The sequence below is a fragment of the Dermacentor silvarum genome, chromosome 1 (assembly GCF_013339745.2).
Source record: "Dermacentor silvarum isolate Dsil-2018 chromosome 1, BIME_Dsil_1.4, whole genome shotgun sequence".
NCBI classification, from domain to species: domain Eukaryota; kingdom Metazoa; phylum Arthropoda; class Arachnida; order Ixodida; family Ixodidae; genus Dermacentor; species Dermacentor silvarum.
Genome location: NC_051154.1, coordinates 82,167,873 through 82,192,792, shown reverse-complemented (window position 1 = coordinate 82,192,792; position 24,920 = coordinate 82,167,873). Strand labels below are relative to the sequence as shown.

At 45.9% G+C, this 24,920-nt stretch overlaps 1 protein-coding gene across 1 annotated transcript in view; it reads right to left on the bottom strand.

The window, feature by feature from the left end:
* Positions 1 to 24,920, bottom strand: part of LOC119431642 (iroquois-class homeodomain protein IRX-6) — a 181,632-nt gene that overhangs the window by 55,008 nt on the left and 101,704 nt on the right. The window contains exon 3 of the mRNA XM_037699124.2: positions 20,433 to 20,527. Within this exon, the coding sequence (XP_037555052.1) occupies positions 20,433 to 20,527 (95 nt within the window). The remainder of the gene's footprint in view (positions 1 to 20,432; positions 20,528 to 24,920) is intronic.

Below are 24,920 nucleotides of genomic sequence, written 5' to 3'. Positions count from 1 at the left end.
TGGTGAAGGGCCAAAGGCTTCAAAGGGTGGCGCTGCTGATGGGTTCCACGGAGACCACGAACAGTTCTCCATATGTGAGACAAATGTTTTCACGGATGCTTTTTCACGTTTCTTAGGCGACACGGGCCTGGACTCACGCTTGTGATAACATTTATGCAATGTGTCCTTTCACCTCGTTTCTCCCATTATCATCCCCCATTGTGACCCTCTTTCTTCCTCTCTTCCCCTTCCCTTACGTAGAGTAGCAGGCCATATGCTCCATTTTCCGGCCGGCCTCTCTACATTATCTAATCATTAAACTACTTCTTCTTCACGGATCGAAGGACTCGAAGAACGACAGCCATCTTTGCGAGTTTGTCAATGCGACGCTGAATTATCTTTTGAGTTCGTCTGACCAACCTCAAGTCATGTACGGACTTTGTACGCCTATATCTTCGCTCTGCACAGCGACGAACTACGCGAAGCTTCTCCAGTTCAATGTCGTATTGAGTGCGTGTAGACGTTCTCAAAAGCGAATGCGTGGCAGCCTCAAGGGCACCCTTTATATTGCCCTCTAGGGTAGAGGGTAAGCCATCACGACAGCCGTCTTCCACAATTGATTTGAACATCGGCCAGTCGATACAATGGCTGACGCTGGGTAACTTGGGAGTCCGTCAGCCCTTCATTCCTAAGATAAGTGTGAAGGTGGTCACTTCCCGCGTTTCAATATCTGAAAACCACCTAAACTTTCTGGTGAAGGAGCGTGAAACAAAGCCAGCTACTGTAGAGAGTTCCCTGCTGAAAGGTGGAGCTTCCATTATTTAACAAACAGCTCTTGTTGGGAGGCAAATGACACTAATCGCCTGCTCCTCGAGTTTATCTCAGAGCTTCGCCAGAGATAGGGGTGGGCATTAACATCTCCAGTCATCACCCAAAACTGTGGAGTCACTGTTGTCACTGTCGCGAGTCACCTCGTCACGAAACGACGGCTTCTAGCGTGCCATGATTTCGACCACGGCCGCAAGCACAGGACTTAAAGTATCCAGCACCAGTAGTGCGCTTTGCGCAGACGAAGTTTCCATGTTGATCAGTATAACGCGAATGACATTCATGAGAGACCGCAAAATGTTGATGACCTGGAGATCATCATCCAACGTCGCTTCAACAGTTGCTGCAGCCGTTGAGGCCGGTGCATTTTTAAGGTAACACAGCAGCGCGCTGTGCCCTCGGTAGCTCAGGCCATTCTTCAGGACGGGCGAGTCTTTCCACTTTGTTCGTTTTCTTTCTATCCGTCTTGGTGGTGCTGTGCGTTGATGCGGCAACTCCTCTGACGGAAGATGGCGTGTCACTATCTGCAGCTGCGGTTTTTCGTGAACGTCTTGGGTGTCGATGCCGATGTCGCTGAAGAGTGGCAGCCGCCTCTCAATACGTTGAATTGCCCTGCCCCATTAGTTTGAGGATCTCGAATTCCTTCCGCACCCGCAGGCAATCCTTTGATGAGGCCTTGTGAGCACCACTGCAGCTATAGGGCACTTTAGAACACCTGTGCGGCAGGCGTCTTCTGAATGAGACTCAGAGCATCGCGGGCACACGACATTGTTCACACAGACACCCTTTACGTGGACGATCTTGCAACACTTGAAGCACTGGAGGGGCTTCGGTACGAATGGTCGTAGTATAGATGGTGGACATGTCCTACATTGATGTGGGAAGGAAGGCTGTCTCCTTCAAACAAAACCTTTACACAGCGTGCGTTTCCAAGTCTGGAAATCTTTGTAATGGAAGTTCCTTCTGTCGTTGGTTTGATTAGCATTGGCAAGTCGTCATTCGGGATGGCAACGTCGGCGTCATAAATGAAGCCCGCAGTACCATCACCGCTTGTAGGGATCATTGATCGTACCTTTACATTGTCGATCTCAGTTATATTACGTAGGCCTTGTAGAGCGCTACGGTGTAACGCGTCAACTGCTAGGACATTTTTTTTCTCGCGAATTTATTCTCACGTCTTTAATCTCATTTGGTGCGATTTTCTCGAGCAACGAAGAGAGGACCTGCCTGTTTAGGAGCCGCAAATTGGTCGTCGGGTGCACGCACGGGCATGAAGATCACAGTGTGCGGCCAGCGCTGCGGTGCACTCTTCGTGGTAGAAACACTTGCCAACGACGACAACTGCAGTAGCCTTCTTTCTTGCTGTTCTGCTCATCACGAGTTTGAAGTCATCGCCCGAGGAGTCGTAGCTGTCCGAGCATAACTCAGTGGCCTCACTGTCTGTATCACTTAACGCGCTTACACATTTACTGAACGTTATCCGACCTGACAGCTGCGGACTAGGAAGGTCCTCGAAGTTCTGTTCATCCAGGGAGCGGAAGCTCCCAGAATTGCAGGGAAACAAAGCGAAAAAGTGGAGACAAAGGTACAAGCGTTCTATCAGACTCATTTCGTCTTCCTTACTGTGTAAAAAAAATTGCTGATGCAGAGTAATTGTACATTCCGTCAAACCTGAGCGATAACAAACATGTTTGTGACTTTTCTGGATCGTCTACTGCTTGGTGCAGCATATACGCAGCCCTCTTTGGTACGGAACGCAATGCGTCGCCAGTCTTCAGTGCTCTTGCGGTCACGCATATAGGCGGATGTGCGACACCTCCTCTAGTGCCCGTGACACGATACTGAAAGGCGAACACGGAGAGCAGTTTTAATGTTGTTATATATTCGACCAGTTATCCTGCAAAACAAAACAATAAATAAAGAAAAACTTTGCCCATAGCAACAGGCGGAGTTGTAGAGGTGCTTGCTTTGAAAACCTTCTTACCAAATAGCAAGATATTTGGCTCTTATTAACTCTTCGTGTCAATTGTGACAATTGTATCAATACTACAAATCATATATATGCTATGCACACTAGCGTTTGTTGTGTATATATGCCGTCATGTGGTATGTTATGTAGTTATGTCGTGTAGTTGCATTGGTGTCATTCGTCTGCAAAATTGTGAACTTATGCTTACTCTCGCGCTGTTTACTGCGCTTTCACTTGTTTACGGAACTGCGTATGTTCCGTAAACACATTTCAGCGCGTGTTCTTGCATTCTCTTTCGTGCCTTCCTTTACTCGTGTGCGGAACTATGCACGTGTTCGTGTTGTCAGGCTAGCTTCAGTTTTTTTTTTTTTTTTTTAGTGTTTTATATTATTATTACATTTTTTACTCTTCTACGAGGAGTAAGCAGTTGGCCACTGTAAAGAGTTAGATTTTTAACGCACAGTTTGGCAACGTCTGCTTACTGACCGTCACTACAACGTGACAACATTATCTTCGCTCTGTATAACGATTGAATAGCGCCAGTTCTTTCGGGGTCGTAATGCATAAAGAAAGCCTTACACTGTAGCTGTCCAAACGTATCCACGTTTGAATAAAACTACAACATCGTTAACAGGCCTTTAATTTGGCGAGGGAATGTGTCAGCATTTTACTGGAATACAAGTACGTGAGGTAATTGCGCCACGGACTTATACGCTGTAGACGACATTGTCAAGAACATGTACAAAAAAAAAAAAAAACGCCATTTTTTTTACGTTATTCGCTTCTTTAGGCTAGAGAGCCATATCGCTCCGATCCACCGGTGTCAGAGTATCAGCGTACGTGCTGCATGATGTGTACAGGCTGCCCCTAACGACGGTCAAGATATCGCTTCTTCGCGCGGCCACTGCGAACGATGTATTGCTGCGCCGAGTCAGATCGGAAAGGAGACGTAAGAAAACCCGGAGGATTGCTGTTAATCGGGCTTGCTTTATGGCGGTCACTTAACTGTGCAGTCTGGGCGGCGTCTCGAGATTTATGACCTCCTTGTGTGCTTTCGTTATCTCGAAACACGTATACAATGTCCCAGGAAACGACGCTGCAGACATCGATTTCGGGACCCGACAAGGGCCAGGACATTTCCCGTCTTGAGATGTAAAATTCCACCTGCGACCCGGGGACAGAAAACGCCGAGAATGAAGAGAAGACAAACTAAAGAAGCGCACAGAGAAAAGAGGAGCGCTTTATTGCGAGTTCCTCTTGCATCGAACGTCGCGGTGCCGCTTGTTGGCGGCCGCGCATCTGTCGCGACCGTTGTGTGTAAATCTGGACTGGCACGGGAACATCGAGATTGCGCCGGTCGGTCTGCGACGAGAGGGTGGTTTCAGCGTGGTTGTTTCCGCCTGTCGATCCAATTTCTGCCAACTTGGAGCGACAGGATCGCAAACTTGTAGCACCGGTGTGCTCTCCGGCCTTTCTTCACATTCGCACTATAGCTTCTCGCGCGTGACACCTGGTGCCAAAGCAGACTTAAAATGGTTTCTGGAAGTCGGAACTATGCTCATAAAATATAAAAAAATCTCAAACGTATTTCGTGCCCTTAATAAGCACATCTGGCCCGATATTATTGCCGTGCCGTTGACGGACAAACAACCTTTTTACAGCTTTATGCTTCGAAGGTTCGAAGGTTGTTATTTCTCTCGCGTACTATAACGGACCTTCCCAGAAAGAGCCCAATGTGTACTGTAATGCTTAGCCTGAGCAGTACCAAGTGCAAGTGTCATGCATTTCTGGCAAACACGTGTCTATGCAATCATCGCAAATGGGCATTGCCAAAAGCAGAATATTCCGTCTTTAAAACAGATTAAGCACTTCGGAAGTTGCATCTGGCCGTAACAATAAGTTACGTTCTGAGAAAACATATATATTGCACTCAGTTAAATTATTTAAGTCGTTGTCCATGTCACAGTGTTACATTCAGTGCAAGCGTTATCCTTCCTCTAGGCTATAGGTTAGCGAGCAGAATATTTTATGCTCGATGACCTCCAGTATTTTCATTTTACTTTCTTTCTTTTTCTTTATTCCTCTCAACTTTAAAGGAATTTCAAGGTGACAGTATACAATGATCAGACAGTTTGCAGCTGGTGTTGTTTAAAATAAAGTTCACCTATTCGAAAAAAATAATGATAAGTACGACACACTCGGAGGAGGAGGAGGAATAAACTTTATTTGTGTAGCAGATTTGTGAGACCTAGGCGTCTCTACCTAGATGACGGCCTCGAGCCCTTGGGCTCTGGCGGCATCTTCGGCCTGCTGGATTGCCTTAAGTTGGTCTTCCGGTGCAGAGCTGAGCAGCGCGGTCTCCCACTGCTCTCTGGTCTTGTGCGTTCTATTCTGTATGGGTGTCCCAGGACAAGCCCAAACCATATGTTGCAAGTCCGCCCTTTCTTGACAGAATCTCGGAAACACAGTTTTTTTTTTTCGAAATAAGTGTCGAAACGAAGTCTGGATAACTCCTTGCAAATAAAGACGCGTCTATAATATTTACAAATGCACACTCACGAGTGTGCGGGTACACGAAGACTGAAACGAGGATCGCAATTTCTGTGGGATAACTTGCGTAGTATGTCGGAAGTAGAACGAAACAGCATCAGCAACTTTATTGGATATACATATATTACGATGTAACAAAGTTATTACAGCGGGCAATGTGCGCGAACCCAGGAATCGGGGGCCCAATTTACAAATGTTTTTATTCGTAAGTTTATTGGACGATCACTTTCGCTTATCCAACGCCACGGTTGGATGGAATTTACGCTAACGAACAGTTCTGCGTAAGATCTTTTTTTTTTTTTTGTGAGTACAGCACAGGTCGCACATCCATTAGTGAAACTGATGTTAAAAACCAAGTAACTACATGTGACACCAGTGAGCTCTATGTTATTTGAAAAGCTTGTCGTTGTTCTAATTAAACAAAGAAAAACTTGGAAAAATTATGGTTTTGTGCAAAATGCAAAGCAATGAAGGCAGTAATAACGAAGTACCCCACACCATAAGCTTTGTAATGTTTTGCCCGATATCAATTGCACTAAACACGTGCAGGGATTCATATCAGTTGAGCATCCCTGTTCATCTGAAGTCGGGTTCTCTAAACCTTCAGGACTCATGGAAAAATGTGCAACATACTCTTTGTAGCAGTGGTACCAACCGGTTACGCAAAAAAAAAATCATTACGGACTCTGTTTTCTCAGGAACATTATAATACCTACGCAAAATACTCCGGACTGTTGTACTTACAAATGTAACCATTGGTGGGGCCTTAAGTCCCAAGCTTTGGTTTGGCTATACGAGATACGCTTTAGTGGTGCACTATATGATAATTACGATTACTTGGGGCTCTTTTATCCGGGCACACGAAGCTCAGCACACGAGAGTTTATTGTGATCCGCCCCTATCGGAAGGCACGCGCCACGGCCGGGAATCCAACCACGCCTGTATAAATGAGTGGTGCAACATGAGCGGTCGTTTCAGCTGCATTAAAACATGTCATCTATTGAAACTTAATCGATGCTTAAAATGCGCCATTACAACTCTAATCGTTCGGGCGGAATGTGGTGTATGCCAGCTGACACACGCTGTTTATAATACCTGGCGCGTAAGAGCAGCGAGCGACACTTCTTGGCCACCTCCCTGCTTACGGCATCTCGGCGACTGCCTCGCCTACATTCTTGTCGCACTACGTGTGACACACCGCTATTCGTAGCTGCCCAGCCCATCAGAGAACAGGCGCTTAGTCTTTTGTTGTTAACGTATACACCATCGTCACCGATGGCTTTCCTGCTCCGTAACAGTTCAGGAGCCGCTTGCGCGAATGAATTTGCCCCTGCACGCTTATACACGATTCAAGAAGCTTCGCGGAAGCGGCATCGTATTGCCGTGCTGTAAGTTACACCGTAACAAACGCAAAATAAAACTCACATGTGTCCCTTCCTTGTCATTTATAGTAACCCGGGTCCCAGGTCGTTCGCGCGGGTAAGCATCAGACTGTCAGCCCGAGCTGCTTCGATCTGTTGCGTTTCTCGCATGATACGGAGGCTTGCTCACGCTTGTAAATATAGCTATACTCCCCACTCGCTTTTCATCTCCCTCCCATCTGACTTTGTTCTTTTTTCTTCTTCAGTTTAATCTTGGCGTTGAGTAATCTTAATGCTATACATGCTAAACTGGGCATAATTTAGCGGGCTCACTTCCACCGCTAGCATTGTCAAACGCGCATATTCAAGTTCAGAGAGTGGATTCAATGAACACGAAGACAGAAATGATTGTAATGGCCGTGTATCCTTTGGATGATTATAGCTTGTCACTTATACGGTGACCTACATTCTTATGATTTCAAACGATTTTGCGTTAACTGCTGCTTTGCCTTAGTTCAAATTTCTCAACAGCGTCGCTTTTCTTGGTGCGCATCGTTTAATAAAGCACTTGGTATATTCGCGTGCCTGCTTTGTCCTGAACACAAATGAAAACTCACCTTCGTATGCAGACATCACCATTGTAGAAGGAGTCGAAGCAAAGCGGTTTCGCTGCCATTCGGCAAGTGCCTTGCGTAATAAGGCAAACAACATTGCCAAGTGTTTTGTTGAACTATACGCAAAAAAAAAATTCAATCCAGTTGCGAAATTTCAATGAAAACAAAGCAGCTATAATCACTAAATACTTCTTAGTATTGTTAGAATGAAAATACAACAGTGGTATTTCTATCAGCCTGCTTGGGACAGCTGCTTTTCATTCTAACTACTTTGCCCCCCCCCCCCTATTTACACACCGCTAAACTGGTAAACTACGCTACAGCTTTCTGAAATGTTTTGCGCGGCGCAAGCGTTTTAGGCATTTCAAACACTTCAGAATAATTCAATTATTACTTAAAGACGCAACACATTTGATTGAACAATTGTTGCACCCCGTAAAATGCGCTCCCTTTAGCTCCAGCTGTTATGCGTGGGCTGCTGACGCCAGTGGTTTCCGCCGCGCTGACAGGACGCAGTATAATACGTGCTGCATTACACTTGTCCTCAGCTCCCCTGGCCTCTTTTTACAGGAGTTCTGATCCGAGCATCTCTTCGGCCTTCGTCTTTTAACCAGCGCTTTTTGTCGCTTTCCGCTTCTGGAGGGTGTATACACATAGCTATAGGTGTATATGGCACTGAAAATTTGAGCTCCAAATGACGCCGACCAACAGGCGCCGCGTTAACTGTCGTCGATGTGACAAATGGTCGAAAGCATCCCTTTTCTTTAAGAGTCGCCGAGCGAACGTGCTGCTCCGGAGAAAGCGCGAGGTGTGCTCCACGAGAGGCGGAGGCTCGTGTCGCTGTTGCGCTGCTTTGGCGACCAGCGGCCGCAAATCCGGCCGACGGCCACAGCGGACTGAGACGCTGACCCTATACCCGCCAACAGCATTCCACGCCGGTTGTAAGCGAGAGACAAAAAAAAAAAGAAAGTAATAAAAAGGAAGAGCCGTATATCTGGCGCAATTGAAACTACATTTAGTGCCAATCATTGTTCCCTCACGCCGGCGGGGGAGCGCTCGTGTGCGGGTGTGATTTGTTCCCTCGCAAAGATTTATTTATACCCCATAGATGTCCGGCGCTGTCAGACGTGGCGTTGTTGGGGCAAACCACCGGGACAGGACTCTCGTGTTTCGCCCTTTTCTTTTCTTGCTTCCCCTTCTTCCGTCCTCTTTTCTTCCCTGACGCTGTCGCGGCAAGTTTTCCTGCAATGTCTCTTCCGCCCCCCCCCCCCCCCTCCCCTCCGCAGCACCCCTGCTCTTTCTTTTTATTTTCCTCTTTCTTCTAGTGGACCGGCGTCGTGATGCCGCGCGTGGCTGGCCGGCCGTCCGGCCCATTCCGGACGGCCCGAATGCGGCATGCCAGCCTGTACGCTGCCGCGCGCCACTGTCACTGTCAAGCGGCATGTTGCGAGAAGGTGATATACCCACGAGTCCCTTAGTCCATGACACGATGCTGATCCTCTAATACCGATGGCTAGAAGACAGAGAGCAGCAGGGGATAACGAAACGCTTGACGCTCGACCGCTTTATGATTAGTCCGTGCAACAGGTAAGAACAGTTCTCTTCGTTCTGACTTCTGCTTGACAGCCTTTATTGCTATAACGTTTGTTCAGTACTAATGCTTCATCTAAAGTTGACCATGACGGGAATGCTAGCATGGTAAAAAGACAGTAAAAAAGAAAGGAAAAACGAGATAGCATAGCGCAGGAGAGGAAGTGCGTCAAACATCTCCGCAGGTTCTAAATGCAAACAACACGACGGCAAATAGGTAGGGCGCATTGGCAAAGCACTTCATCGGAAAAGGCAGTACGTAGCAATGACACAAAGTGTCCAATCACGGCAGAAAGCGCATTATTTGCCAGCGCGACCAGCGAATGACGCACAGTTCTTACAAATGAAAGTTATTGTGAACTGGACTTCTGGCGGACCCATTAAAAATATTTAGTTCATGAGTACTGTCTGTCGTTATCAGACAGCTTCGATATTGTTTTGTTCGCTAGCGTGCTTGGCTGGTTCCCGTTCTTATCAACCATCTTTGTGTATGGCCCGCATTACTGATCCAGGACTGTGGCGATGAAATGTAGGTGCGGTCTGCCCGCTGCAGTGCAAGAGCAACGCTAAGGCCAATAGTTTTCATATAAACTGGACCTACTTATGAGATACTACTGATAGCAATGACGCAATTCAAACATTTAGTAGACTACATTATTGCTTGCGAATGGAAACAAAGCAGCGCATTACTTTTACTGACACCACGAGGTTCGGAGGCACTCACATCTCAGTGGCCCATTGCACTCGTCAACTCCTACGGTGCGAACACTACTCACACTCCTTGATTGGTAGATCAAATTCTACAACGCTGACGTCATGTGTCGTCTTCCGGTAAGGCCTACAATATCTCCGATCTCATTTTTTTCTGTCCAGTAGCAAGGATCCGCGAAGAGTCTGTCAATAGCGCTGTTACCTGGAGTGATAGATGTTTACGATACCCTGCAAAAGCTTGAAATTGGGCTATTTGGTGAGTATCCATCTTTTTTGCATGTGCGTTAGACGTTATTCTGACGTTAGACATTAACCGACCGCCTTCTCTAGAAATATGTTCGCTATCACGAAATTATATTGATTATTATATTGAATATATGTTAAATTCAAGTCACAGTACCAACATAACCTTCAGTTAAAGTGGAAATTAAAACGTTGAAGGAAAACTAAGAACAAAGATCATAATGAGATTCGAGATCTTTCGTTAATTCTAAAGAAAAAGTTATCTATTGCGAAAGAATATTACTATTCCCACACTTTGTCACGGTTTATGAAAGATTCGCTACAGCGTTTTTGGCGTCACCTTGCTCGATCACGTGAGGATGCGAGGTATGTTACCAGCAATGGATGTATGATTACAGACTCTGCATAAATTGCTGATAGATACGAAGAATTTTTTCACTCCGTGTTTGAGCCTCCCCTACCATTGCCTGCAGAAATAACAGAGAAAGTGACTAATGCACGTTCAGACATGCCGACATTATCTTAACTGTAGAAGGTATACTTTCACTTCTTTTAGGTCTAGACACGAGAAAGTCACCTGGCCCGGATAGCATCCCTAATAAATTCTTGAGACGACATGCTGAACGCATCGCGAAGTATTTGCTTATAATTACAAAATGATTGGTTAATGGCGCGAGTCGTACCAGTTGATAAAACTGGGGACAAACTTAGAGTTCAAAATTATAGACCCATTTACATTACATGTACTTGCTGTAAGATGTTCGAGCATATCCTATTAAAAAGCTTGTTTGACTATATATCGAAAGCTCGAACATATTTATTTCTAATCAGCATGGATTTAGGAGCCAATTGTCCACTATCACCCAGCTTGCAGAAACAGTACACGATTTTGCTCAGGTATTTAATGAAACAGATCAGGTGGACGGAATTCGCCTAGATTTATCAAAAACTTTTGGCCACGTTTCCCACTCGGACTTAATTGGTGAAATACTTGATCTCGGAGTTAACTTACATATAGTTAAGTGGATTCATTCATACCTTACTAACAGGTCACAACATGTGGAAGTGAAAGAAAACAAATCGAAAATTCTAAAAGTAACATCAGGTGTCCCTCAAGTTTCTGTGTTAAGACCTATATTGTTTCTATATTATATTAATGACATGAACAAATGGCCTTAATGATAAAATAACGGTTGGTTTATTTTCAGATGATTGCTTAATATACTCTAAAATCTTATGTCATGAGGGCCAATTAGAATTAGGTTCAGCACTAGAAGCAATTACCAATTGGTGCATGCGATGGAAAATGAAAATAAATTCCAAAAATAAAACTGCCTATGCGCGAATAACTAGAAAAACAAGAAATGTGTTACTTTTCTATTACAAGTTAGACGGTAATCCAATAAAACAAGTGAACCACTTCAAGTATTTAGGCGTTACGATATTAGATGGCTTATCTTGGAAAAAACACCTCACTAGGTTAGGTAATGCCGCAGAGGTTAAACTTTGGTCACTAAGGCGCAGGCTTACACTTGCTCCCCGAGATGGTAAACTAACTGCATATCTGGCATATCTGGCATATCTGGCATATCTAGCATATTCCAGTACGTCCCGCACTGGAATATGCTAGCATCGTATGGAATCCGTATAGGAAGAATTAAGTAAATCAAATTGAAAAAAATGCAGAGGCGTCCAGCAAGGTTTATTATGTCGAAATATAGGTACACGGATTCAGTGACTGAGATGCTCACTCAACTAAACTTGCCCGAGCTTTCATTGCGGCGAAAAGTGGCTAGACTAAAACTTATTTATTTAATGAAACATAACCGCTTCAATTTCGACATTCAAATGTATATACAAAACATAATGTCACGGATGTCACGGTCCGTTAGGTCTAGCCACGAGGACCAATATATGTGCATACAAGGCAAAGGTTGACTCATTTAAGTACTCCCTCTTTCCTAAAACGATTGAAGATTGGAATGCGCTACCACATAACATAACCAAAATTGATTCTCTAGAACAGTTTGAAAAATCGGCACTGGCCTATTATTCTTCTATGTAGCCATCCTCAAACATTATTAGCTTCTTTGTGCAATGATAAGCAGCATGTGTAATATGACATGATTGAAATGATTCTACGGGATATTGACGAATTTCCTGTGTGTGATGTTGAAAATTTGATTTTGTATGGTACAATTGTTGTTGCTTGTAGTGTTCGGTGCCTGCAAAACAATGCTCATTTAATATATCAGCGGGTATTCTTGTGTAAAACTGGCATAATTAAGCAGACGTGTTGTATTTTCTGGTTTGATTTGTGTAGCGCTCGTGTGAAGTTCTATTTTATGATTTCTCCACCCTGTATCGGCCGTTGGGCTAACAGTATGAACAAATAAATAAATAAATAAATAAATAAATAAATAAATAAATAAATAAATAAATAAATAAATAAATAAATAAATAACATTTTTAATATTGCTATAACAATATACTATACATAAGCAAACATATTATTAGAGAAGCCAGTTGCTCATCGACCGACTGGCTAATGACGTATTACCTATTTACCTTTTATGTTGATATTGTATATATTTTTTGTGTGCCTGTTTTAGCCGGCCCTTTTTTTTGTTATGTATTGTGTCTGTCATTTTTTGTCTCGCTTGTTTCTTTTAGCCGATCAATTCTTTATAAGCACTGTTTGCATAAGAGAGAAGGAGTAGCCGGCATGACCCATTTGTTCCAACCTCTCCTGCACACACGTTTAATTAAAAATATATGTTCAATATGACGACTGAAAAGCGTCTTTGTTTACGAACTGCTCCGGGATTACGGAACGAAAGTGTTCTTGCGAGGCTCAGATGTTTTATGCCCATGAGCCAACAACATAACCCGCCGCGGACCCCAGTGATAATGACGTTGAGCTGCATGCCGAGCTCGGGGCCCGGTCGCGGGTTTGATCTCGGCCGCGTAAAACCCCAGATTTATTTTTTAGCCAATAACATCCTATTATCTGCACTAAGACACAACTTTTAGCATCATTGTGGATTAGGACATCTCCTTTTGCTAAGCTGAAGCAGAAATATATTTCAGCTGTTCCACTTGATTAAATTCGTTAGTATAGAAACATGGGTCCGTGCGATAGTCGATGGGCGCGTTCGTACGTCCCTATTTCTATAGTACTCTTAAGGAAAATATCAAGATACACCACTCAGGCAGATATTAGGTACAAGATGTTATCAGGTAGTCTAAACCAACGTCTAACGTTCCAGAGGACTATAACCGTTGGATAACGGCAACAAGTGCGCCAACTTGTTGCTGCAGTACCTGCATCTCACAAGGCTGCCTGCTCTTATTTGATGCTCTTTTTGTTAATTTTTTTTTTTTGCGACATATGCCTTTCCGCAAATCCCCCAAATTGAAACAAAAAGGAGTGTAATCCGCACGTTGCATGCTACAATTCTCCAGTTAAGGTAACTCCAGTAAAAATTGAACTGTCGCAACCGTGGTAGGGCACCGCAATTTTACACATTGGAAGCAGCTTCGGTTATACCTTATAGCTTTCCAAGATGCGTTCGAACAGCCACTACGATTGTCATAGTACTCACGATCATCCTATCATAGCAATGGGCACAGCTGTCGACGCTCTCAAGCCTCCACGTTCCGGCTGCGTCGGCTGCAGCCAACTATCACTATAAGCAATGGATGCGGCAAGGTGACTGAACTCACTTTCTCTTCACGCTTAACTCCAAGTGTGAAGTCGAGTGAATTGGAACGAACTCTGGCGTGGCGCTCACCCATGCCTTCGTTGCAGTTTCGATAGCCACCATCGAATCTCTCGCTACAAAGTGTCTTCACTGTGCAGCTTGTGAGTGGTCGTAGCTTTTGAAAACGGTAATTGGCTCTTACGGGTATGGCAAATGATGCCGCATGGAAATATCGAGGTTCAGAGCGCTAGAGGAGGAGAGCAAGGGAGGGAGGGAGGGAAAGGACAGGGAGATTAGCCAGTGCACAGACCGGCCGGCTACACTGTGCTAGGGAAATGGTGTAAATGGGATTGAAGATGGTAAAAAGACAAGTGATGCTACTATATGTAACACAGACCGCCTCCTCTGTCAATTGTCCTCTAGCTACGGCCAAATAATTTCTCTGCGTTAGCCTTAGCCGGCCAGACGACAGACCACTTTAGGAAATGAAGATTCTCGGACCGTGACCACGGGGCTGAGGGAGTGGCGCGCAAGACGTCATCTCTGCAGAAAGCTAGCAGCACGCCGCTAAGTTTCTATAAGACATCTGCGGCCGAATTCACAAATCTTTTCGTTCGTAAGTACAGTTTGCCATTGGCCCGCCATTTTCGCTAATAATATGTCCAGCATCAGGACTTGCTGGAATTTTCTCTTGCGAACAATTCTAGCGTAAGAGCTTTTTGTGAACACTCAACCTGGAGTCGAAGAAACAAAGGTTTTCATTCGTAAATGGTGTTTTCCTTTGGCCGGACCCCTTCGCTAATAATATTTCCGACTACACGATTGGCGGGAGTCCAATTTTACAAGCAGTCTTAGCGTAAGAAATTGTTTGTGAATACAGCCCCAGATACTGATGCCTGTCCGTAATATGCTTCGTGCATAAATATGTTTGTGTGGAGGGGGCCGGCCAATGGTGGACAGCACTTACGAACGAAAATCTCCGAGAATTTGGCTCCGGATTATTTCTTCTAACTGGATGGCAGTTGTGAGTTTTGCAAAGATTCTGCGAAATAAGCGACAGCCCTGGTGCCTTCAAAGTGTAAATAGACTGAGAACACATCAGAAGTGACGCCGTACAGACATAGATGGCCGATGACAGTTCGATTGCAGTCGTCAACTGAAAACCGCCTGTGTCCGTATTCAGGAAAAGCTCTTACACTACGGAATTGTTCGTAAGAGTAAGTTCCAACCAGTTCCGATGTTGGACGTATTACTACACTGGCGAAGGCGATTCTTACGAACGAAAAGCTGTGTCAATTCGGCCCCCGTGCCCGTATTCAACGAATGTTCTTACGCTAAAACTGTTCGTAAGTACATCTGGCAGCCAATCGTGATATAGGACATACCTGTATTATTAGCGAAGGCGACTGGCCAATAGAAAACATCACTTGCGAACGAAAAGCGTATAGTGAATTCTTCGGTTATTGTCGCTTCACAAAGCCTCCCTAGCATATTTACTGTGGTTGTGCAAAGACGTAAGTAGTGGAACTACCTTATATGTAAATACGTACACCCTTGAAAAGACCCTGCAATATGCTAAATTTTGGTCTACATAGGAGAGCACCTGCGCTGAATGTCCCTCGGCGCTGTACACGGGGCAAAGCTATTTAAGAGTATGTTTACTCCGTGGTCAAAGCAAGCAGTATTTCAAAGCTCGCTGATTGTGTTCTCTCGGAACGCCCTCGCGACAAGCCAATTCGCGCCGGCAGCGCTGTCCTAATCACGCCGCGCGCGCGACGTCGGAAGCACGGACGACCGATCCCACCCACCATTCCGCGGCGCGAGTGCTTGTCACGACAGCGACCAAACTATATGTCTGCGCTGACTGCCAGATCCATCTGAGGGCACGAATCCGGAGCCACTCTGCCGCCGTGTCAGAGTTTATAGCCACCGCGAAAACGGCGCTGAGCGGGCAAAGGCGGGTACTATAGAGACGCGCAAAACGCACACAGACCCCGCGGAGTGACATGGGCGCCACGAAATTAAGCGGAGAGTCACGGGGAATATATGGCGCTTCAATTTGTAGAGCAGCTGCTGGGCAGCGACCGCGAACGGCGGCAACCATTTGGCGGGTGTGCATTAGGCTAACGATTTGTGCGCAGCGCCCTTAATGTCCCGCGCTCGTGTCTGGGAAAGGCTGCAGTACACGTGTCCGGGGAAGACTGCAGCGCCGCGACCAGGGACGATTCCAAGGCACGTCCTCGTCGCTTGACCACGCGTTCACCGCCGCCGCTGCAGCGAGCCACCTCTGTGCGCTGAGCCGCTATCGGAAACGCGGGGTCTATTGCGGCGTGTCATTTCTCTTCGCTGTTTGAGTAGGAAAACCAAATTGTAATGCTCACTCTTAATTGACCTCGCCGATGGCTTTTTAGTTATATGTCAGTGCGGTAATAGCCTACGTAGTACATTAAATAAAGTCATGGCTCAAAGAGAACTGTAGGTATACACTGTACAGGACCACTGCGCTCGTGCATTCGCATGACATGCTCGTTTGTTGCTTTGCGAATCTGTGGCAGTTGTTGCAGCCCTGCATCGATCGTTGTTCCAAGCAGGTGTGCAGAATACCAGTACGCAGGTGTGCTCCTTATTGGGATATGCTCCACTGTAGTATATCGTGCGAAACAAAATAGGCAGGTGACAATCAACAAGAGCCTACGAAAGCGCTAGTCCTGTGTTCTTGTCTCTATCTACTTCGTCATGAAGGCTTTTCGGTACCCGCCACGGTGGCTCAGTTAGCTAAGGCGTGGCGCTGCTGAGCACGAGATCAGGGGATCGAATCCCAGCCGCGGCGGCCGCATTTCGATGGAGGCGAAAAATGCAAAAACGCCCGTGTGCTTAATTGCGTTGTAGTGCACGTTAAAGAACCCCAGGTGGTCAAAATTAATCCGGAGCCATCCACTACGGCGTGCCTCATAATCAGAACTGGTTTTGGCACGTAAAACCCCAGAAAGAAGAAGAAGAAGGCCTTTCGGTGTAGAGCAACTGGTACATCGACGCAGTGAAAGAGCAACACACACACACACCGAAAAGCGCTGTGTGTCTGGCTCTTGTTCTTTCTCTGAGTCCAGCCGTTTCATATACAATCAATTCACAGTATATAAAAGTTAGTACTAACTATAGCTGATTACCATGAATGGAAGCGGTCAAAGGTGATACGGCACGCGTATGTTCTCTGACTGGTGCATCGTGCAGAAAGTATCAAACCTGCTTTACATACTGCGATTCTGCGATACCAGACGCTCAGACAAGCGACACCGTGCCTTCTCACGAATGGTTTGTTTCAACTTCGAGAGTCCGGTGCAGCAGCGGCCCACCACACCTCCGGCTATAGTAAGCGCTTGCTCCTGTTGGAACGTCAACATGTATGTATGTTCACACTTTTGCCGCGCTGCTATTTATTTGTCAGACGCTATGCCAGCGAGAATATTTCAACCGAATGCGAACTTCACCGCAGCCGCCGCAGCTGCTGCGATAAGCCACTTTTTGCAATAGTACGGTCAATTTCGCAGACTATCCGCAGCGTGAGAAGAAAACAGCCGTTCGCGAAACCAATGGTACTCGCATTACGAAGACAAATAATTTGCATATGGGCTGCACGTTAAGTTACCGCCAGTATATAGCACACTTTTTGTTTGTATATTGGATGTAAATAACCGGACACACACGTCAGAAGTTCGGCACAACGTTGTTCTTTTCTATTTCACTTTATATTCATTTTCTTGCGATAGAAGAAACAGAACGAATAGGCAATGCTGTTAGGTTAAGCTGCAACTGAAGCTTACTATACCTGCCGAAATGTTGAACATGGGATCAGCATATTGTGGCCTAAAATTTGATCGCTCATTTCTCGCCATGCATCAGTATGCCATGTTAAAATGATGGAACAGCCACGGAATGCTATATACGTTTATATTTTCCTTTGGCTAACAGTTTGTCGGCATCATTGCAATGCTGCTGCCACAGGCAGCACATGTCAGTTTTATTTACCCGACCGCTGTGAAGTCGCACAAGCGACGAAACGTATAGAAAAACGAAAATTGAATCAATAATCTTAACCTTACTCGGGTACATGCTACGCTCTGCGACGCAATATCATACGGGGGAAAGAAAAAAAGCATGGGACAAAACAGCATCTGAAGCCACATGTGTAGGTGCAGTACACACTCGGTAAAATGGGTATGCATAAAAACTCATATAACTATTCCTCTGACTAATCATATAATTCTGTGTCAGTATGTGCATGCTCACGTTTGTGAACTGCGTTTCTTCTTTGTCACGCGAGTGGCTGCTCTATGGGCCAGTGAACTAATTTCAACACGCGCTACCTTTTACTGCCGCTTCGCGTATATCCTGACAGACATGGTCTTCCTTCTTTTTTTCTGCCGAGCTTGCTGGGCACATAAATTTCTCGCTTCGTAGGCAGTGCCATTGACGCAAGTCCATTCATGGTCAGCAAGAAAACGTGTTCCCGCCGCCATTAATCTTGGTATAATGTCCGCACTGTTTGCGCACGCCGTTCTCAAGCGTGTCAGAGCCGCGCGTGAACATGAGCACGTCTTTTGCATGCCATATTTCCTAATCGTCCGTTTTGCCCGCAACAACGGTTGTTTGAACCTCGCCAGTGCGGCGTGCTCGAGGGGGGCGACCATTGCGCCACGCTTCTTGCAATGGGTCCACGTGCCGCTCAAACGGCTCTCGCTCGCGCCCATTTTCATTTCCTGACGCTACTGCTCTTCCGTCAATGTTTTTTTTTTTTTTTTCTTTAGTTTTTTTTTTTTTTTTTTTTCTTTAATCGTCTCCCCCCCCTCTCCTTCTTTTCTGCTTCATGGCCAGCGTGCCGGTGTGGCCCGGCCGCTGGCCGTGCGCGCACGCAAGCGCGCGGTTTTATGGTCGGGACAGGTGCTTGGGACGCATATAAAAGCGAAGCCGCGGTAAGCGTAGCGTGTCGGGTTTCCATTGAGCGGCGCTGCCACCGGTGGCTCGCTAAAACCCGCCCGCTATCTTATCGCCATCGGCATCGCGAGAAAAGCGGGCGACCAGCGGAGACACGTCACGGTGTAGGGAGCAGCCATTGTGCCTCCGCAGCCCATCACGTGCCACGCGTGTGCGCTCACTACCGGGCCAGATGGCGCCCTCTTCCGCCGTCATCCACTCCCCGACTGGAGTGTACTAGAACCCCGGCGGCCGCGACGTAACATTCGCCAAAGTTGGCGCCAAAGTCGCGTATGTGAAGGGGAGGCTGTTCCTCCTGCCGCACTCGGCGCCAAGTGGGTCAGCCTGTCATGCGGGCTCGCACGTCGTTAAATGCTTCGCCCTCCTGTAAATCAGCGGCGGGTGCTTAGTCTATATCCTTTCTCTTTGCTGTTTCCGCAGACGTTCCTGCGCTGCCTGCCTTTGTGTCTGTTTACTTCCTCCTGCGCTCACCGCTAACCCACAGCGCAGACCGCAGAACGCAATTATTTAACGTGTTACAGGAGTACATATATCTCCTGCCGCACACACTTGCCTCTCGCCGCGCCCACCGATTGCTGGAGTATGCAGGAACGTATACGGAAGCTGCCGATGCACTAATCACTCCCTGCGTGTCTCACAATCGATCACTCCGGCATACCCGCCTTCCACTGTATACATGCCGTCCGTACAGATGTGATTTGTGCTTGTGCCGCCTTGCAACAGGAGCGATTTCGTCAGCGATGTCCGCCAAAACAGCGCTGCTTTACAAACTATGCTGACTAGCGTGTTTTTCGTGCTCGTGTTGCCGACGGTGTTGGCTTCGGCACAGGCGATATGTCTGCGTCTCTCTTCGCTCTTGCTTTTTTTTTTTTTTTCTTCATCGCACAGGACGAAGGGTTCTCTGTTTTTCATATCAGCAAGAAAAGACGATAAATGAGCATAAACTTTATTATGATGTTGTTTTCGCAGATTATTAGCACACAAAAGACACTCCCACATCGTCATTTAGTTCTGTAAGAATACTTGTACGTTATTAAATGCGCAAGTTCCTTACGTGTCCTCATTGTTCGCATTTGTAGTGAAATGTGCGTGTACGCCTCGTAAGGCGCATCTGACTCTTTGTTTGTGTGGATGAATAGCTTTCATTACACGGATAAACGTGGATTCAATTCCAACGACTTTTCTAAGCGCTACACGGATTACCCCATCTGCGATCGCTCAGTGGCACGTTTCTCCGTTGAATTATCGTCAGTGTCGCTATACCTCTCTATCTTTCCAGCTGCCTATTTATTACCTCTACGAATCGCTACAAAATGTAAGCGTGGACGTGGCACGAGGTCTTGCAAATGCGTTTCAACGGCTAAGAGGAAAATGAAAAATGGGTTTCTTCGTCTCGGCTTGGAATTCACGACGCAATGGCTGCGCTCATTTAGTGCCGCCTGTCACGTCCAGCTCATGAGGCCACAGCCGCACTTATTTTTTTTTGTTACGACATACTATATATGAGCACGTCGCAAACAAGAAACAGGGCACTCAAGGCACGAGACAACTTTCCTGGAACTTCGATGGAACTTCTTCTTTTCTGGAAATATAATGCCCGTATACTTCGCTTCATGCACATTGTGACACTTTGAGCGCTCTGTGTTCTTCTTTTATTATTGCTTTCTTTCTTTTTCTGCTGTTTCTGAACTGTACGTATCATCCTTTTTCTACCAGAATATACTCGCGCAAGGAGTACTGAGTAATGGGTGGTTGTACTTTTAGTGCGTAATATGTGGCTAAAAAAAAAAAAAAAAGCGCAGCGTACCTAGCCCAGCAAGTCCACAATGGCGCTTAGATGTGCACCTATACGAGTACATCGTTATACGTGCTGTGAAACGTGACAACTCACCCGTATGCAGCCAAAGCCGGATCGTAGTAATAGGACGCTGGTTGCGTGATGCCCCTCCACGGATCAGCGGCTTCTTTCATTGTGTACGCTGGATTCTGCAAAACAAAGAAAATGTTACGTAAGTTTTCTTTAGAAGTAAGGCAGAGCGTGCTTTGCGCGCTCAATGTGTTTGCGTTATCCAACGCAGCCCAACCACACAAACAACAACGAACCAACGAAGATGTTAGCATGCTATATACGGCGAAAGAGCGCGCGTATTCTGACACTATATGCGCAGAATGCAAATGCGAGCGTCCGCAATGTTGCGAACACAGCACGAGGCGAATGCATGCAAGGATCACTTTGCAAGGAAAGCGTGGCAGTACACTACGACACAATAGCCGCACGCTCCACACTATAACGGATTTATCAAATTGAGTGACGGAGTTTGACGGCCCAAATTAACCCATAGCCGCGCAGGTGTCACAGGTGTGGCCGTCAGCCATTCCAATAAGAAAAGAATATGACTTAGTAAACGTGAGACCAAGAGTCACGGATGGCACAGCACAGAGTTTCTTCACGTCGTGGTATACCTCATAGGCGGAAGACAGAGCTGCAAGTCGGGGGCCAGTGAATTTAGTTTAGAGTGGGAAGGGCTGTGTGCCGCGCTAGAGAGAGTTAGACAGACAGCCGCTGTCGTAACAGAAATACATTAGGACAGTGATCACAGCGCACGCGTGTGCTGCAGCTAGTGCACTATATAGTCTGCTTCCTGCGGTCTATATACGAGCCTGAGTGGCGTCGTGTACAGCGATGAGTGGCGGTGACAGTGTCACTGGTGGAACCCATTGCGTACAGCCTTGTGTGCGGCGAATCTTGAAACTCTGTGAGCAAGTATTTCTTAGCTGAGGAATTATTCGATTTGCCTAGGATATGTATACGAATACATATCCTAGGCAAATCGAACTCTCATATAGTAAAAAAACATTCAAAATTGTCATTAAGTTAGGTATCTTGCTTTTTGTCCGAATAAAAAGTACATCTGGGGTTCAAGCGAGGTCTGGACTTTAGAAAAAAAAGAAAGAAAAAGAAATCATATGCATAGAAAACAAAACTGCCTTAAACTTGGCTATATTTCTTCCTTTGTGACTGCTGTTAGCTATGATTAAAGCTATGTGACCATCTGACGGAGTTTCACTCAAAACAAAAACCCCAAGTTCACTTTAATCACGAACGAAATGTTTTGATCGCTACTCGGTCGACTTTATGCGTCTTCTTTAGCTTCAGTAGTGCTCGCGCCGACGACATATACTATATGCAATATACTGGCTGTGCGCAGTCCCATTCGGCTCCCCAATTGATGATTCCCTCTTCCCACGTGCACCTATATATGCTTGCGATATATTCCATCGCGCATCGGTCTTCGAGGAAGTGAGCCCGCTGACGCGCTCGCCACAAGTGTCCGTCATCATGACGTTCCATCCATCTTCCGGCGATGCCGCGTGGAGGGTCCTTGTAAAGGATTGCGTGCACAACACGGCCCACGGAGCGGCACAGGGATCCACTACTTCTGCGGCTCCGTCGTCAAAATCCGACGAGAGCTGACAGATCTGTGCTGCACCCAGAAGCATCCGGGCTGCGCGTGCGCGGCGCTAAGCATCCTCCGCTGCGCTGACATCCGCGTATGTGCCTCAGGCCCGTGAATGCACTTTCTTATTATTTTCTTTCGAGTCTCCTACGGGAAAATCTGAGTCTCTTCCCTACACTATACATGTACATTTCACGCAACTGAGCGCGCACTCGTAGGCGGCCTTTATAAGCTATGTGATGCGCTGGATCGAAGCCAGGTTGTGTTGCCGGTTGCGCATATGAGCGAAAGCAGAAGCAGGGCCGAGAACATTGTCAAAATCAATAACGATATCAATCTCGCGATCAGCATTATAGACAACGTTCGAAAGTGCTGTTGCACTAGGTGCTACATAGGTGATAGCAAAGGAGGAGACTTACATATCCTTTCATAACAAAACTTTTATGGTCATAGCACACATTTATTTTACGCAATATAGAGCGACTGATTTTTAGGCCTCTTTATAGTCATGCTACGCCTACGATTTGCAGTTCATTTCTTCATTTCATACACGATTCACTGTGAACTCATCACCACGTTCATGGCCCTCTTTGGCGATATCAGGCGCTTGCGCCATAAGAACCCCGTACATCATCATCATTAGCAAATGAAAGTCGATTCTTGCTTTCATTTTCCTCTCTTTTCTTTCTTCTTTTTCGCGTTTCGGAGTCCAATCGCACGCATGCTTTCTTCTTTTCTTTCTTGCATACAATCAACTCACGTTGACTGGAACTCCTAGGGATAACATATTTTGCATTGAATTGTCAGAAGTTTGTTAATTCGATTGTGAAGAAAATGTATTTATTTAGTGTAGGATAAATGCGTACTTGCTTGCTTACCCTTCATTGGTTTACTGTATAGGTGAACACTTAGCAACCAGCAATAGGACACATGGTTTTTTACACTGCACATATTACTTCGCCGTATGCCGTAGCCATGTCGATTTGTGCAATGATCAGCTTACGCGCGCAGTATTACGCACCGAAGAGAAGTAGAGATACAGGTTCCAAGCCTCACTTCATTTTTAGTACTTCTTCACGCTATTAACGTAAGTCCAAAAAAGTGGCCAACAACCAACTACCAGCGACAGCGGCGAGTGGGAAGTTTTCTATATAACGATATTCCTAGTCACCGCTGTAATTGACGTCACAGCACTGAATTGACATGGACAAGAATGACGACAAGACATGCGCTAACTATCAACTGATTTTATTTCAGAAGCGCATGGTACTTATATCGACAAAACAAATACAAAGTAGAAATCATCGCACGTGCAAACCAGCATTTTCCACATAGGCAATTTCTCTTCCGCTCAGCGTAATCGACGGGGCGCTGAAACAGCACCCTCTTTTGCAGTCAAGCTTGCTTAGACAATTTCCCGCGTGTCCATGAGGACCCTAATAAAGTTCTTCATCCATCCATTCATCCATGACGGACGAAACAATCCTTAAACAGTGGTTAACACCCACAATCGTCACAGTGAACTGGAACATATCCATCTCGATAACAGTTCAATTTTACAGCGAAGCTATTTATGGATAGGGTTCCGTGTATTTTTCGTGTCTGTGCGTCAACAGTAAATAAGGGTCAGCGTGGGCCGATCCCGGACATGGTGCAATACCGGGCCGACCCGCGCTGGAGGTGAAGCAGGCCTCAAGCACTAATAACAACCGTAATAAATCATAATACATAATAATAAATAAAAAATAAATCAAGATGCATTGTTTCAAGTCGATGTTTCAAGCCGATGGGTATGCTGGAACCGTTTGTGAACAGCACATCGACTCATGAGCAGGAGGCTTTGCCATATACGGAAAGGACAATGTATGTACAACCATAAACCCTTGACACGCAAGAGTACAATGCCACCGACTGTGGGGATGTCTGTGCCGTACAAACGAAAGACGAAATTGTGATATCTACTGCATATATATATATATATATATATATATATATATATATATATATTCAGGGATACCCAAGTGTGTTATCGAGAAGTTCATAACCACGCACTTTGCATAGGTTAGCCGTGATGACACTAACCCTGTGATCATCGTTGGAGACGTCAATGTGGACATTTCAAATCCAGACAAGAAATGGTTCGCTCAGTTTGTGCTAGAAGAATTTGGTTTGAAGTGCCACACCAATCCAAGTCATTCAGCTACTCAACAACAGTCGTGTATAGATTTAACTTTGGCCAAGAATTTGTCTAAGGTTGTGACCAAACCAATCACAGTAATCACAAAGCTATCGTCACTACCATTACCAAATGATGAAAATAAATGCATGTATCCGTGTCTAACCCTGTGTGATGTGCTACAGCTTCGCTGGTCATCCACCTTCACAGAGTGGAATGGCTCCTTATTTTTTGACACTTTGCCGCAGGACAATGGGAAGCGATAAACGACACCTTGTGCGCAGGACACAAAAGGGCAGTGGTGCTTCTTTGCGCATCCTCGACGAGTCTTTCCAAATGGATCAATAGCCTTACAAATGCTTGATAGTTTTTGTGGAGCTGAAAATACGACATCCGCTTCCACTTACGGGCCACTTTCTTTAAACCATGTGACACCCCATGCAAGTATGGCACAACTATACCTTCTTTCTACTTTCGAGAATGCGCTCGCACGTGCCGTACCACCCGGTTGCCTTAGCTTTTTCGACGCTTCCTCCCATGTTGATTAGTCTGAGCGGAAGAGAAATTGCCTATCTGGAAAATGTTGGTTTGCACATGCGACGATTTCTACTTTGTATTCGTTTTTCCATATAAGTACCATGCCCTTCTGAAATAAAATCTGTTAATAGTTGGCGCACGGCCTGTCGCCTTACTTGTCCGTGTCAATTCAGCGCTATAGTATGACCTCTATTATTGCAACGAACCA